The sequence below is a fragment of the Dinoponera quadriceps genome, unplaced genomic scaffold (assembly GCF_001313825.1).
Source record: "Dinoponera quadriceps isolate SergipeBrazil2010 unplaced genomic scaffold, ASM131382v1 scaffold3386, whole genome shotgun sequence".
Taxonomy (NCBI): Eukaryota; Metazoa; Arthropoda; class Insecta; order Hymenoptera; family Formicidae; genus Dinoponera; species Dinoponera quadriceps.
This window is the reverse complement of record NW_014557714.1, coordinates 611,599-624,095: the sequence shown is the minus strand read 5'-3', so window position 1 is coordinate 624,095 and position 12,497 is coordinate 611,599. Positions and strand designations below refer to the sequence as shown.

General features: G+C 43.5%; 1 protein-coding gene across 1 annotated transcript in view; it reads right to left on the bottom strand.

Moving 5' to 3' along the window:
* LOC106749403 (discoidin domain-containing receptor 2-like) overlaps positions 1-12,497 on the bottom strand; it is a 325,440-nt gene that overhangs the window by 25,487 nt on the left and 287,456 nt on the right. Inside the window, exons 14-15 of the mRNA XM_014628805.1 lie at positions 10,226-10,539; positions 4,858-5,049 (exon numbers count right to left, since the gene is read on the bottom strand). Of these exons, the coding sequence (XP_014484291.1) occupies positions 4,858-5,049; positions 10,226-10,539 (506 nt within the window). The remainder of the gene's footprint in view (positions 1-4,857; positions 5,050-10,225; positions 10,540-12,497) is intronic.

Here is a 12,497-nt window from a genome sequence, read left to right as displayed (position 1 = left end):
ATCCGCCGCCGCCCGCGTTTTGTCGGAAGCGGCCGGCCAGCCTGTCGCGCACTTATCATAATCCGCAAACCGATCGTTCCGTCAAAATCCGCCACTCGACGGCGATTTCGCGATGCGCGAAAATATTAATGGCTTTTCTCCCGCGTGCGGAAACCCCGACGCGCGGGAATTGTGTTATCGATAGGATACCCGCGTACACGCAGTACACCTGAGTCGAAAGTTTCATCCTGTATGTTAAATATTTTTATACTTGCGAATTCCATAACACAGTAGGAATTAAGATAATGAAATAATTTTAACTTTAACGATAGAGGAGAAACATCGAAACATGTTACTTTGTTTTCAGATTCTAAAGTCTTGGCGAAATCTTGTTGTAAAATTTATATTTATATGCATGGATGAAAATATATGATATTTTTATGGAAATTATTACATATCTCCTTGCAAATAACTGTTTTTTTTTTAAGACGTCTGAAGATTGAAGTTTTGAAAAACTAGGCCTCAAAATTGACACATCTAAGATATTTATAGGAAATTATCAGGAAGAAAAGAAAAAGTAAATACAAGAACTGAAATTATGTTATTTTATTTATTACATATTCTTACATTTTATCTTTAATCTTACATGTCCTAAAAAATTTTTTTTTAATTTTGCGTTCTATATTGCTCTTTTATGGCAAAAACTTAAATACAACGTAGAATCGAACAACATTACATTACACAACCGGGTACGCTTGTAAATAGAAACTGCCACTTCAGCCCTAACTACTACTGTAGTAGACGAAGTTTATATACCGTCCGACAGGATTTAGTACTTTACGGCCGAGAAACATAGGTATGACGGTTTACCACACCTATGTCAATTTTGCTAATTTGCCCTCTACAATTTACTCCTATTTGCACAAATATGACATCTTAAATTTCCGTTAGCACTATTTTCAGCGTAAAAAAAGTTTGTTCTCAATATTCATATGAACTTAATAACCGAAATATCGGAAGCACTTAAAGCTTCAAGGTAGCATTAACATCCAAAGTGTAGAATTAACGGTTCAAGAGTTGTGTCTCGACTCGGGTGTGCGCGCGCGTTTGCAACCGACATCGGAGATTCGAATTTCTTAACTCGAATGGATCGACCGAAACACTCGCGCGTTTTAATGCAAATGCGAATGAACCAAGCACGAACTCGAGAACGTTGGTTACATTAGACGGCTTTTGTTGCGAATCATTTGAAGACGAGTGCGCTGAACATGCCGGTGAAGGCGACGGGGTGGGAGGGAGGGAAGGGGAGCCAAACGGAGGTCCGGCGAACGGGAAATCTGGGCCACGTCGAAATCTGGTTTATTGATTTCCTGCCAAAAGGGTGATGATCGCATAATTGCGTAATATCTATTACGGACGATGCGTTATTTATTCGAAGTCTCGCAATGTGCCGCCTGGTGACGCACTAAAACACGCCGTCGATATATATCGATATATATATATGTATATATTTTAAAACGTGAGGCGTGTGATACGATGCTGATACGTTACAAATTATTCGGCGCCGTGATATCAAATTTGTGCTCATTAAATTATGTTAATTACTCGAATAACGGGCGCGCATCCGCGCGCGTTTTTCGCCGGTGCCGGCTTCTGTTCGAGAACGCGCGAATTGAATTTCCAAAACGATCCGTTAAAAAAGTCCGAAATTCGCGTTTGCGAGCACACCACCGCCGTTAAATCTTTAGCGAACGCTATATGGCTTACCGCTAAACGCTATATGGTACACCGGTGGAACATCATAGTTAATTTTGGCAAAACGTGTTTGATCGTCCGGTAGATTCAACCAAATTCATTTTTCAGTGCGGCGTCATGTATTTACTTTACTATTTTTTTCAATTGAAAATTACACGACTTTTCAGTCTTACATATACACCCAAACAAATATATATATATATATACCTAAGAGACGTCTCAAAGATATCCTTTAGATGTCTTATTGCCTAAAAAATGTCTTTATGACATCTTAGGACGTCTTAGGACGTCTTAATGTTATCTGGGACCTAAAGTCGAAAAACCGTTACAATCACAATCATTATAACCCTATCTTTATAATTAGAGTTATTTATTTACGACTTTCTTTCAGTCTACACTGACTCTCAATCGCGAGTTTGCTGCGCTCCCAACTTCATCGCGTCCAAATCATATCGCAATCGAGTTTAAGACCGAAGAAACGCGTTTCGGCGCGTCGACATACATCGCCGACGTTATTATCCTCCTGTAAGAAATGATCACTCGCTACCAACACTCTCGTGCGGCCTTCACTGGCCGAAATTAATTTTCAGTGATCAAGCGATTTTTTAGAACCGCACTGTAACAGCCCTCTCCTAAAATATCGGGACTTAGTCGATAGCTTGTCGTTGCTAAGCAATGGTTTGTCCGCCTCTCCGACATTACAAACCCAAATCCATTAATTATTCATTAGTCATTACGTCGCACTATGATGCAATGTAAATTGCAACATAGAGGTGAGGTAACAAACGTCGATCGCGCCGTTGCCCATTACGCGCGTCAACGGAAAAGCCGTGTGCGTACGGCGATAGAATTCCTGCGTTCGTGTCAGCCGTAACTAAAGGGTTAAACGACACACATTCAGCCGGGTGGCGTCTTTAACGATGAAATATTCACGTTAACGTGTGAAGTAACGAGATCGCGACGCGCCGTCGTCGTCGTCGGTGAGTCGGAGTGATAAGGGTAATAATATTTCGCAACATATCGATCGCCATCATCAACTCTCGCGCGCTCCTTTAAGCGCCGACGCGTATTTTCGTGCGACGCTGGTACGCCGACGGCACGTCGAGCACGTCGTAAGAGCTTCGAATTATTGCATAATGTCGAGTACGAAAAGCCGTGTGAAAAGGTGTCTCGTTTCGCTCTAACGTTAATGCTCGTCGCGCGATTACTTCGGCGATAATGAATGCTTAGGTAATAATTCCGATTAAAATAGCTCGCGATTCGTGAGAATTCGGAGCGCGGGAAATAATCGACGTTTTCCGCTTCACAGGCGCTTGAGACAGTTGAATCTGGCGGTAACGTTAATTAATCCGATGAAGCCGTAATTATCTCACGAGCATTTTCAATTAAAGAATTATATTTATCGCCTGATTATCGCCTATTTTATCTCCCGAAGCCCTCGGATTAATATTTAGGTATCTTTTGTCGATAGCACAATTTATATAAATCGGGAATTAAGAGGGTTCTGGGAAAAAATGTAAAAATTAAATTATACATTTTTTAATTCGATGTTACTTTTTATCCGATAAAAAAAGCGTCGCTTTAACTGGCCGACAATGAGTTAATTAAATAAAATCGGGAGGGAAATGGTTGACGGCCGACGGCGGAGAGATCCTGTGTAACGAGTGAACTGTGTACAGGGTGTCTCGGAATTCGCTCGAATTCTTCGATTTTTATTGAGAGAGTTCCGCGAGCAGTTCCGAGTTAATTTTTCCTCAGCGAGAATGTCGAGGCTTTGATAGTTTCCGATATCTAAAAAGCGATCGAAAAAGCGTTTCGCGAAATAAACTTTGAGCAAACGGATAACGAAGTTATTTTCTTCGATCCATTTTAAGAGTGGACGTTACTTTAACAAAATTTTACTTTCGGATTTTGCCACGAAGATATGTCGACGATTTCTCTTCTTTTCTCTTATTGTACATCCACGAAGTATTGTGCGGATTTATTTTTGTTTCTCTTATTCTGCAATTTTAATTTATGTACTACGCGTTGTGCTAAAATGATGATTCCCTTAACACTAAAATCGCCATGTCATCCATATATGAGCGACGATTTTAATCATTGAAATAGGAATAATTTTATGACAATTATTTATAAGGATATTGAATGAAAACAGTAAAATATCATTTGTAAAATATATACTAACGTAAAAGAAAAGATACAATGTAAAGAAACAAAATTAACATTATATATTTATTGTAAAATGTATGATTGTTATTATATTAATATATTAAGAATATTTAGATTAGATAATATATAACATATAGAATATATAGAAGGGTAGAAGCAGGTATTATCATCCTTTCATTAAACATATGGTTTATTTTGTATTCTGATATTACCATAACTGTACACTGAGAAAAAATATAATTGAGTCGATAAAATCGGCCGGTCATCCTCATTCAAAGAAATATTCTGCCCAATGAGCAAATTACATGTTGGCGCAATAAATTGCGTTGATACTACAGTTGCTAACCAAATCACATTATTTATTGAATTAATTGATAATTCATTAGAGCAACTTATAATTTGTTCAGTGGACCGAATAGAAAAATTCGAAAAAATTTTATCTGTTCAAGAAAAATTTCGTTTTCTTCTACCGTATTTTTTTCTCTCAGTGTACTTAAGGTGCTCTTAAAGTCAAACCAAAACCCCTATCCTTTTTCCCTCTTCGAATCAAGCAACTTTTATCTCAAAAAGAAAATTGCTTACGATGCGTACTTTCGAAGATAACAACTTGTAACATTTTAAATGGCCCAGCCTGACCTTCGTTTGAAATTAATTATTAATTATTAATTGATCATTTAGATAGTGAAATCAATGTGCAGGAACGTAACGTTGTTTGACAAATACTAAGCTTATGAGTAATCCCCTTAAAGCCCCATTGAAAATACCACATTGACCGCTCCACAACCTCTTTAAGATCGCTAAGAGGCTCGAGGCCTCCCGTGTTCACAGCCTCCGTCGGTCCGTCGGTCGCGTCGCTAAAATCGCGTGTGCCGTCTCGACGAAATTAGAAGAAGAAGAAGCCGAAGGAGGAGGGGTTTGCTCTCGTTTGCTCTCGCGGAGGAGGCGCGCACTTACCTGAGGGTCTTGGCCGTGTGCATGCCCGACGTCTCGGCGATGTGGCTCTGCAGGTATTGATTCAAATCCCCGTACTCGCCGTTTTCCAATACGATGCACATGGGGTCGTCCTCGAGGCTGGCACCGAGTAGCCGCGCGACGTTTCGATCGGCGAGTCGTACCAGCCTCTTCGCCTCCTGTTGAAATTCTATCCTGGAAAACACACACGGAGCGTCCGGAAGTAATATCTTTATGGAGCCGTGCGCGGTACCAAGGCCACGGCTATTGAATACGGATGCGGATATATGTATGCCGGAAGTAATGCGAATACTCTCTCTCTCTCTCTCTCTTTCTCTCTTTCCCCACTCCCGTTCCCGCTTCGTGTCGCTCCGCTTGTCTCACGGAAGTTCGCCGTCTCTCGGTGGAAAAAAAAAGGAGCGACTCTCGCCTTCCTCCTCTCTCCCTCTTTCTCCGGATGGCGAGAACGCGAGAGGCTAAGGTGAGGTAAGGAGAAACCGGCAGTCACGAATAACGGCTAAGTGCCGCGACTATTGCGCCGAGAGGTGTCTGAGTGAATTCCGGCGAAGATGCAGAGAGAAAGAGAGAGGCGAGAACGTAGGACGCGGTACGCGCGATGGTTTATGGATTCGATGAGGGTTCGACGGGAAGGGTGGGCCGCGAGAATCACTATAAAAATTCTAATCCACGGCTTGATGCGTCCGCTGAATTTTTGACGAGAGCCGCGCGCGGAAGACGGTCACCTCCTCGCGCGCCATGAATCATTACCGGGCAAATGTACGAGCGGTGTACCGCTAATGGATCGATTTATTATTTCGCGGCCGAATAATCGATCTCGCCGCAGAAAAGCCGCGACTGCTCCGTAAATATTATCGTAAATATGTGTCGAGCAACGACGCGATACATAATACGCCCCCTCCTCTCCCCCCCGTCCACTGTCGCTGAGATTATTATTTTAACGGCGCCGACGTTTTCGCGATTCCATCCGGCGCGAACGGCGTTTTCACTTCGCGCTCGTACGCGAGGATGTGAGAGTGTGTGTCTGTGAGAGAAAGAGAGAAGCGCATAAGTGGAAAAAATATGTCAAAATGAAGTGGTATGTCAAGTTATCTTAAGATGGTTTATCTAAAACGACGAAATTTTTTTAGTAATATAAAAAAATTATGTAAAATAATTTTCGTCACGAACTATATGCTTGGTAATAGTTATCAAATATATCTCATTTTCTGCTATCAGAATTTGCTACTGATTGCCAAAGTTTAATTTAACGACCTAAATGTATAGTTTAAATAATTAAATCTCGGTTTTTAGAACATAGAACTATATATTTATTTCATTTAACCAAATTATATATTATTTAACAGCATCAAATTCTATTGTATGTTATCAAATCCTTCTTTCAGTGTATAATACATTCTAAGACGTGCCTTCTAAAATCTTTTACGCAGCTAGAGTGTAACGGAAATAAGAACTTTGCATTTGATTTGTATCGATCTTGATATAACCGCTTTAACTTCATTAAGAGAAAATGAATTTATTAGCCAAAAGGAACCAATTCGATTTCCAAATGGCACAAATATAATCCGTCAATAATATGGCGGAATAACTCTATTTTTCGCTGTGGAATTTCGCGGCGAATATTTATTCGCAGTAATGTGTTCATCGTATCTTTGTCGTCGATAATGAAAGAAAAGTGCTCTTGTCATATACAATCACGAGAGGAAATTAAATAAAAAATATAAGCAGGTGTATATTATATAAGAGAACTACAAATAACACGATATACACCTGGCGCTGATTTCGTTGTAGTCTTTTACTTTTCATTTCATTTCTGTCTATCAATAATGTTTAAGTTAAATAAGAACGAAGTATCTAAATATACATATGTGTCAGCATTCCCCTAGAAAGCTTAAATCCGTGTCAGGATCCGAGTTTAAATTTTAAAAAGCCGATCTCTTTGGTTTACAAATATAATTTACACTTCCATCAGATCGAAGAGAAATCAAATAGTGATTTCGTCAAATTTATTTCTATATTTTTATATTCATTAATTCATTCAATCAACGGGAATAAAGCTCATATATTAGATAGACATAGACATAGATAGACATAGATTTGAAGTAATGCCATACTTGAAAAGTTTATTGACAGAATACAGAATTTTTTTCTGCGAAGTTTATATCTTATTGATTGCACAGAATTATAAATGCTTTTACACAATGAAAATACGCGCGAAAATAAGTTGGAGCACTGCTCATTGTATGACGAAAATGATCACAAATTTCTAAGTGACATCTTCTAGCTGTCAGTTAACGTAAATATTTGCATGATGCAAACATCCTACAGCTTGTACGTATCAGATGTGCCAATGTTCCAGTCGGGAAAAATTTCAAAGAATATTTTTATATTGTTTCCAATGGTATTTAGAGATCTAAAAAGGTACGAAAAATTTTTCTACTTCTCGGTTCAATTTCCCATTATATATAGTAAAACAGAGTAGCGCTCGCATTTACATAAGATATATATGTACAAGAAATACTAAAAGAGCAGCGTGATCGTGTCAATGTTTACGTGACATAACGTTTTCAGGATCGCCTCCACGTTATCGATGCTTAAGAAGTTCGTCAACGGTTATAGCATTTCCTTAAAGACGGGGGAAATTATGCAAAATTAAAGGGATGCTATAGTCGTTGACGAACTTGATAAGAATCGATAACGTAGAGGTGATCCTCGAAATGTTATGTTACATAAACATTGACGCGATCACGTTACTCTGTTTTACCACATCTAACGGAGAATCTAACCGAGATATATAAAATGTTTTTCTACAAACTTTTCGTATCTTTTCAGCCTTTTATGAAATAAAATCGTGAGGGTACAGAAATGTTCTTCGAAGTCTTCTTCATCAGAGCAAACAGTTGACATGTACAAGTTGCAAAATTTCGGTTTTAGGTAAACGTTTACTCTGATTTCAAGTTTAGCACCCCCTTAATCCCAATATATAGACCGAATTGCATAAAAAGAGAGAGAGAAAGAGAGAGAGAAAGGGAGGCAAAAAGAAAGGCAAACGTTTCGGCCAGTTATTCGCACGCGTCGAAGACTCCATCGACGACCGGATGTGCATTTGACGGGACACGTGTGTATTCGCGGGCATTAATTTTGGAGACAGAAAAAGAGAGAGAGAAAGAGAGAGAGAGAGAGAGAGAGAGAGAGAGAGAGAGAGAGAGAGAGACACCGCAAACCGGCGGAACGCATTTCTGCCCGCGTAACGCGATCGCGATCGCGGGAACGAGCGAGAGACGTGTTCGAATGATCGAAGTGTCAAAGCGGAAAGGGATATCGATTCCTCGCGGCGTCGCGACAAGAAATTCCATCGTCGGACGAGATATGGCACGATCGAGGGGCAAAAATCTATCGGCGCGAGGAGGTCGCGGGAAACACGACGTACTTTTTCGGATACCTCCTCCCCTCTCGCCGTTGCTGCTGTTGCTCGCAGCCGGCGGGAAGACGGACGCGGATAAAAAAGGATAAAGACCGCCGCTCGACGATTGCACGCTCCGACACGAGTCGCCTCGGTTTCGCACGACGACGATGACGACGGGACGAGAAGGAGGGCGGGAACGAGGGTAGGTAAGGACGACGACACGAGTCGCGCGCTTTTCCCAGCCGGCGAAATGTTTTGCCGACGACGCCATCCGTGATCCTGTCTACGGGGATCATCCTTTCGCCGTCGCGACGACGACGAGCAACGACGACGCGACGACACGCGCCGACGGGCCGTTGAATCCGCCACGACACGCTCCGCCGAACGTTTCCATCTCTATCGGCCTATTCCGCGCGAAAATCGCAATCGTCCCGGCGAACAAAGCGTCGCTACAACGTCGCGCCGGTGTTGGAATGCAATAAAAGGAAGTCTTTCATCGGCTTCGTGTATACAGCCTCCCCCCCCTCCCCCTCCCCATCTCTCTCTCTCTCTCTCTCTCTCTTTCGACGAGCCGAGTCGAGCGCAACTGCACCTGTTCGGATCGGTTTTTGATACTACTCCGGCCGAAATGGGTCGAGCGTGTAAAAACGTTCTCGATCTCTGTCCCTCTCTCTCTCTCTCTCTCTCGAACGCTTCGACCGAGCGAGACGGCAAACGAAACGACTCGGCGGACCGATAACGCGCGCTGCGCTGCGCACAGCGGAATTACGGTGCGGGCGCGTGTGTTAATTACGTATTACGCGTAACGCGCAATTATACGTGTAACGCGAGGGACATTACGCGCTTGCGCCGCAATCTGGACTTTTTAATTATTCCCACGGTGTTGCACGACGGCGGATAATTATTTTCTACCGCGCGTAACGCGCATTCGACGGAATTAAACGTATCGAGCGGTGTAATTACGCCTCTTCCCGAGCGTTTTCGTCGGCGGAAAGCTCGCGCTGCGCGGATGCGTTTCACGCGAGCACCTTCTCTCTCTCTCTCTCTCTCTCTCTCTCTCTCTGTCGTTCATAAGTAGGTCGCGAGTGGATTTAGGGACGGGATTCCGCGAATTAAAATTTCGACGCGTGAGCGATATTCACGTAAACCGAATTATTGATAAATATTTTGCACGGCCGAACGGATAGATTGCGCGCCGCGGGAAAGACGCTTTGAAAGCGGCCGGGAGTTTTGTGTTTTCAATTTTCCAGTCTAAAGGCGGAGAGTGCAAAGGAAAGAGAGATACAGAGAGAAACAGAGAGAGAGAGAGAGAGAGAGAGAGAAAGGGCGGAGGGAGGACTCGCTGGCTTTATGAAAAATTATATTGACGCGGACGAGCCATTCGATTACATGCCAATCATCGATCGCTTGAAGCCCTTCCGCATTATCCGGTCGCGTCTACTTAATGCGCGCACCGTGTCATTACATTCGAAGTCACTTTGTGCCGCTTTATCGAATTACGCCGGCCCGTAATTTTTTATCGGGATAATTTCCTATTTCGCGGGCACCTCTCTTTACGCCCTCGCCGCCTCGGCCGTCCCGTTTGCCGCGGAAGATAACCGCGGCCGGCGTCGTCATCTCGGAAGATCGAAGTTCGACGCGCGTGAAAACGCACGGGGGAAATCTCGGTAAAATTGGTCACATTTTCAGCAATCGAACTCCTCTTTTGAATGTAATAAATAGGAGTAGCAACGTGCACGTCATTATCGCTGACGTCGTGAAGACAGGAGGATATCCCGAGCTACTTGTGGTCGGTTATAATCGTTCTTTGATTATAGTCGTTTATAGTAAATTACGGTCGTTCCGCGGTGGCGAACGAGAAAGTTCGAGGAAGAAGGGGCCCGTGAATGATATCGCGCGAACGCGCACTTTTATCGGAAGCTAAGGAGATTTACGCACGACGCTTACCTAAGAGCATCGGAGGATCCCGGTCGTAAGGATTTAACAACCACCAGGTCGCTGGAGGTATTCTTGAAGACCTCGTCGTATCCGGGAAACCTGTCGACCTCGCAGAGGTGAACATCGCCGAAATATCCGCAGCCGAGATTTTCAGCGATGTTGAGCTTCTCCCGCGGGAAGTCGAGGATACACTCGGGTATCTCCTCCTCCTCCTCCGTCAGCATATCCTCCGGACTGTAGCTAGTCATACTGCTGGAGGCTTTCGCGCTCATCGGGGGCGGTGTGCTCGGCGTCGGTGACGGCGGCAGCGGCGGTAAAGGACTCTGCGACACACGCGAATACACGCGGAATGATTCTTCCTTTTCTCCTTCGGGCAGCGCGAGGCGACCGTACACGCGAATAAAAGGGACGGGGCGAACACTCTCGCTCTCGATCTGATCGAACCTTTCCCGGGAAACGTACGAAAGGGGTGAACAAGTTATCGGGATGATCTGAAATGTTTTTCCCCGCTCGAGCGGGGAAAAACATTTCTTTTCGTTGAAAAATAATATATTATTTCAAGCTGTTCACGAGCGATTATAAAGCCGCTTACGGCTGTTGCGCGGAATAAATAAATATCTTCCGCTTTGCACAAGTAGCGCCCGTAAAATGCTTGGAATTGTTCTTCTTTCACTGTAATCACGGAAAATCTTTCTGTATATCCAGGCTCGTTACTCTTGATGCAGCATTTCGGGGACACTTTGTGCGATAACAAAGATATTAATACCCGGAAATTGCGAGTAAAGATATTATTGAGAGATCGATTTTTTTACGTGGCTTTATTTTCAGGAAAACACGAACGAATGCGTGATGTTAAAAATTTAAAGAAGAAACGCGTTGTGGAATAACAGAGTGCAAAACGCGATCCTTTTCGGCTTCGCGTCGCTTCGACCCTCCCGCGCGATCCCACGCGCCTCCTAATAATCTAATAAAACGAAAATCCACGCACGGCCACCCGCAATCAATAACCACGCCCTTTGCATTATCCCTCTGTAATCTGCGTACGGCCGCGAAAGACGTTTTCTTCGCGTAGTGATGATTGATAGCGTGCCCGTTGTTTCCTCGTTTTTCGGTCATTAATCCTCATAATTCACAGGATGAAGTATTTTGCGCCGTGCATATTGTGTGTAGGATAAACAGGACCCTGTTGAAAACGAGATTAGGTCGGTGACGATACACATATATACACGCACACACATATATACGTGTATACACGCACACGTAGAACGGGGCACGCGGTCATTAAAATATACTTTACGCGGCGACTGATCGCTATCGCAACGCGCACGGCGAAAATGCGTACAAAGTGAGACAACGAACATTACCACTCCTTGAATATCCTCGAGAAATAATTGTAGGAGACCGGCTTATCTAACAGAAATCGCATCAATACTATTGTGCTCCTCATTTCAAGCACCTTCTGTGATTGTGAAATTTCTTTATCTACGTTTAACATAAATCGTTAATATAATGTTTCTTCGAAGAAAGAGAATCAGGGTAACGAGAGCCGATCGCGGTTATTAGCGCCCCAAACTGCGCCCCAAAATCGACATACAGGAAGTTGTCCAAGAAATAAAATAAAAACACTAAAATAACATTATCTTATACATTCATTATATATCTTTACATATTATTTTTAATCCGACGAACGCACTTGCAAATAGAAAGTACCCACTTCAGCTTCAACCACCGTACGCAAAGTAGACAAAGTCGATGTTTCGTCCGGCTTTAATACTTTACAGCCGAAAAGCACGGGTATGTCGGTTTACCATATCCCCATCAGTAGTCATAATGCTTTCCCTTCACATGCCCCGACGCAAAACTCCGTTCCCACGATATGACATTTAGGATTTCACTGCTCCCTTCCCTCCCCACCTCTCGATCTTTCTCTCGAGGTATCGAGTGCGCCCGATCGATGCCGGCGATCCTCCCAAAACAACAATCGCGCTTATTAAACGCTCACGCTGTGTAGCAGCGAGAGCGTCGCCGCGTACACAGTGGCGATTCAGGCCGCGGCGGGCGAGACCGTAAAGAAGGAAAATTGAAAAGTCAAGCGGTATAATATTCGAATTAACCTCGGCGAATTTACATAAAGCCCCGGTTTCGCAAGGTTGCCGCCGCCGCCTCCCCCAAGCGGCGATCGTGACGGAGATTCGACGGTCACGAGGCGGCGTTTGACACAGTTCCGCGCGAGCGGAGTACCCGTGGCACGGCATTAATGCTCCCTTTTCTGCCCCCCCCC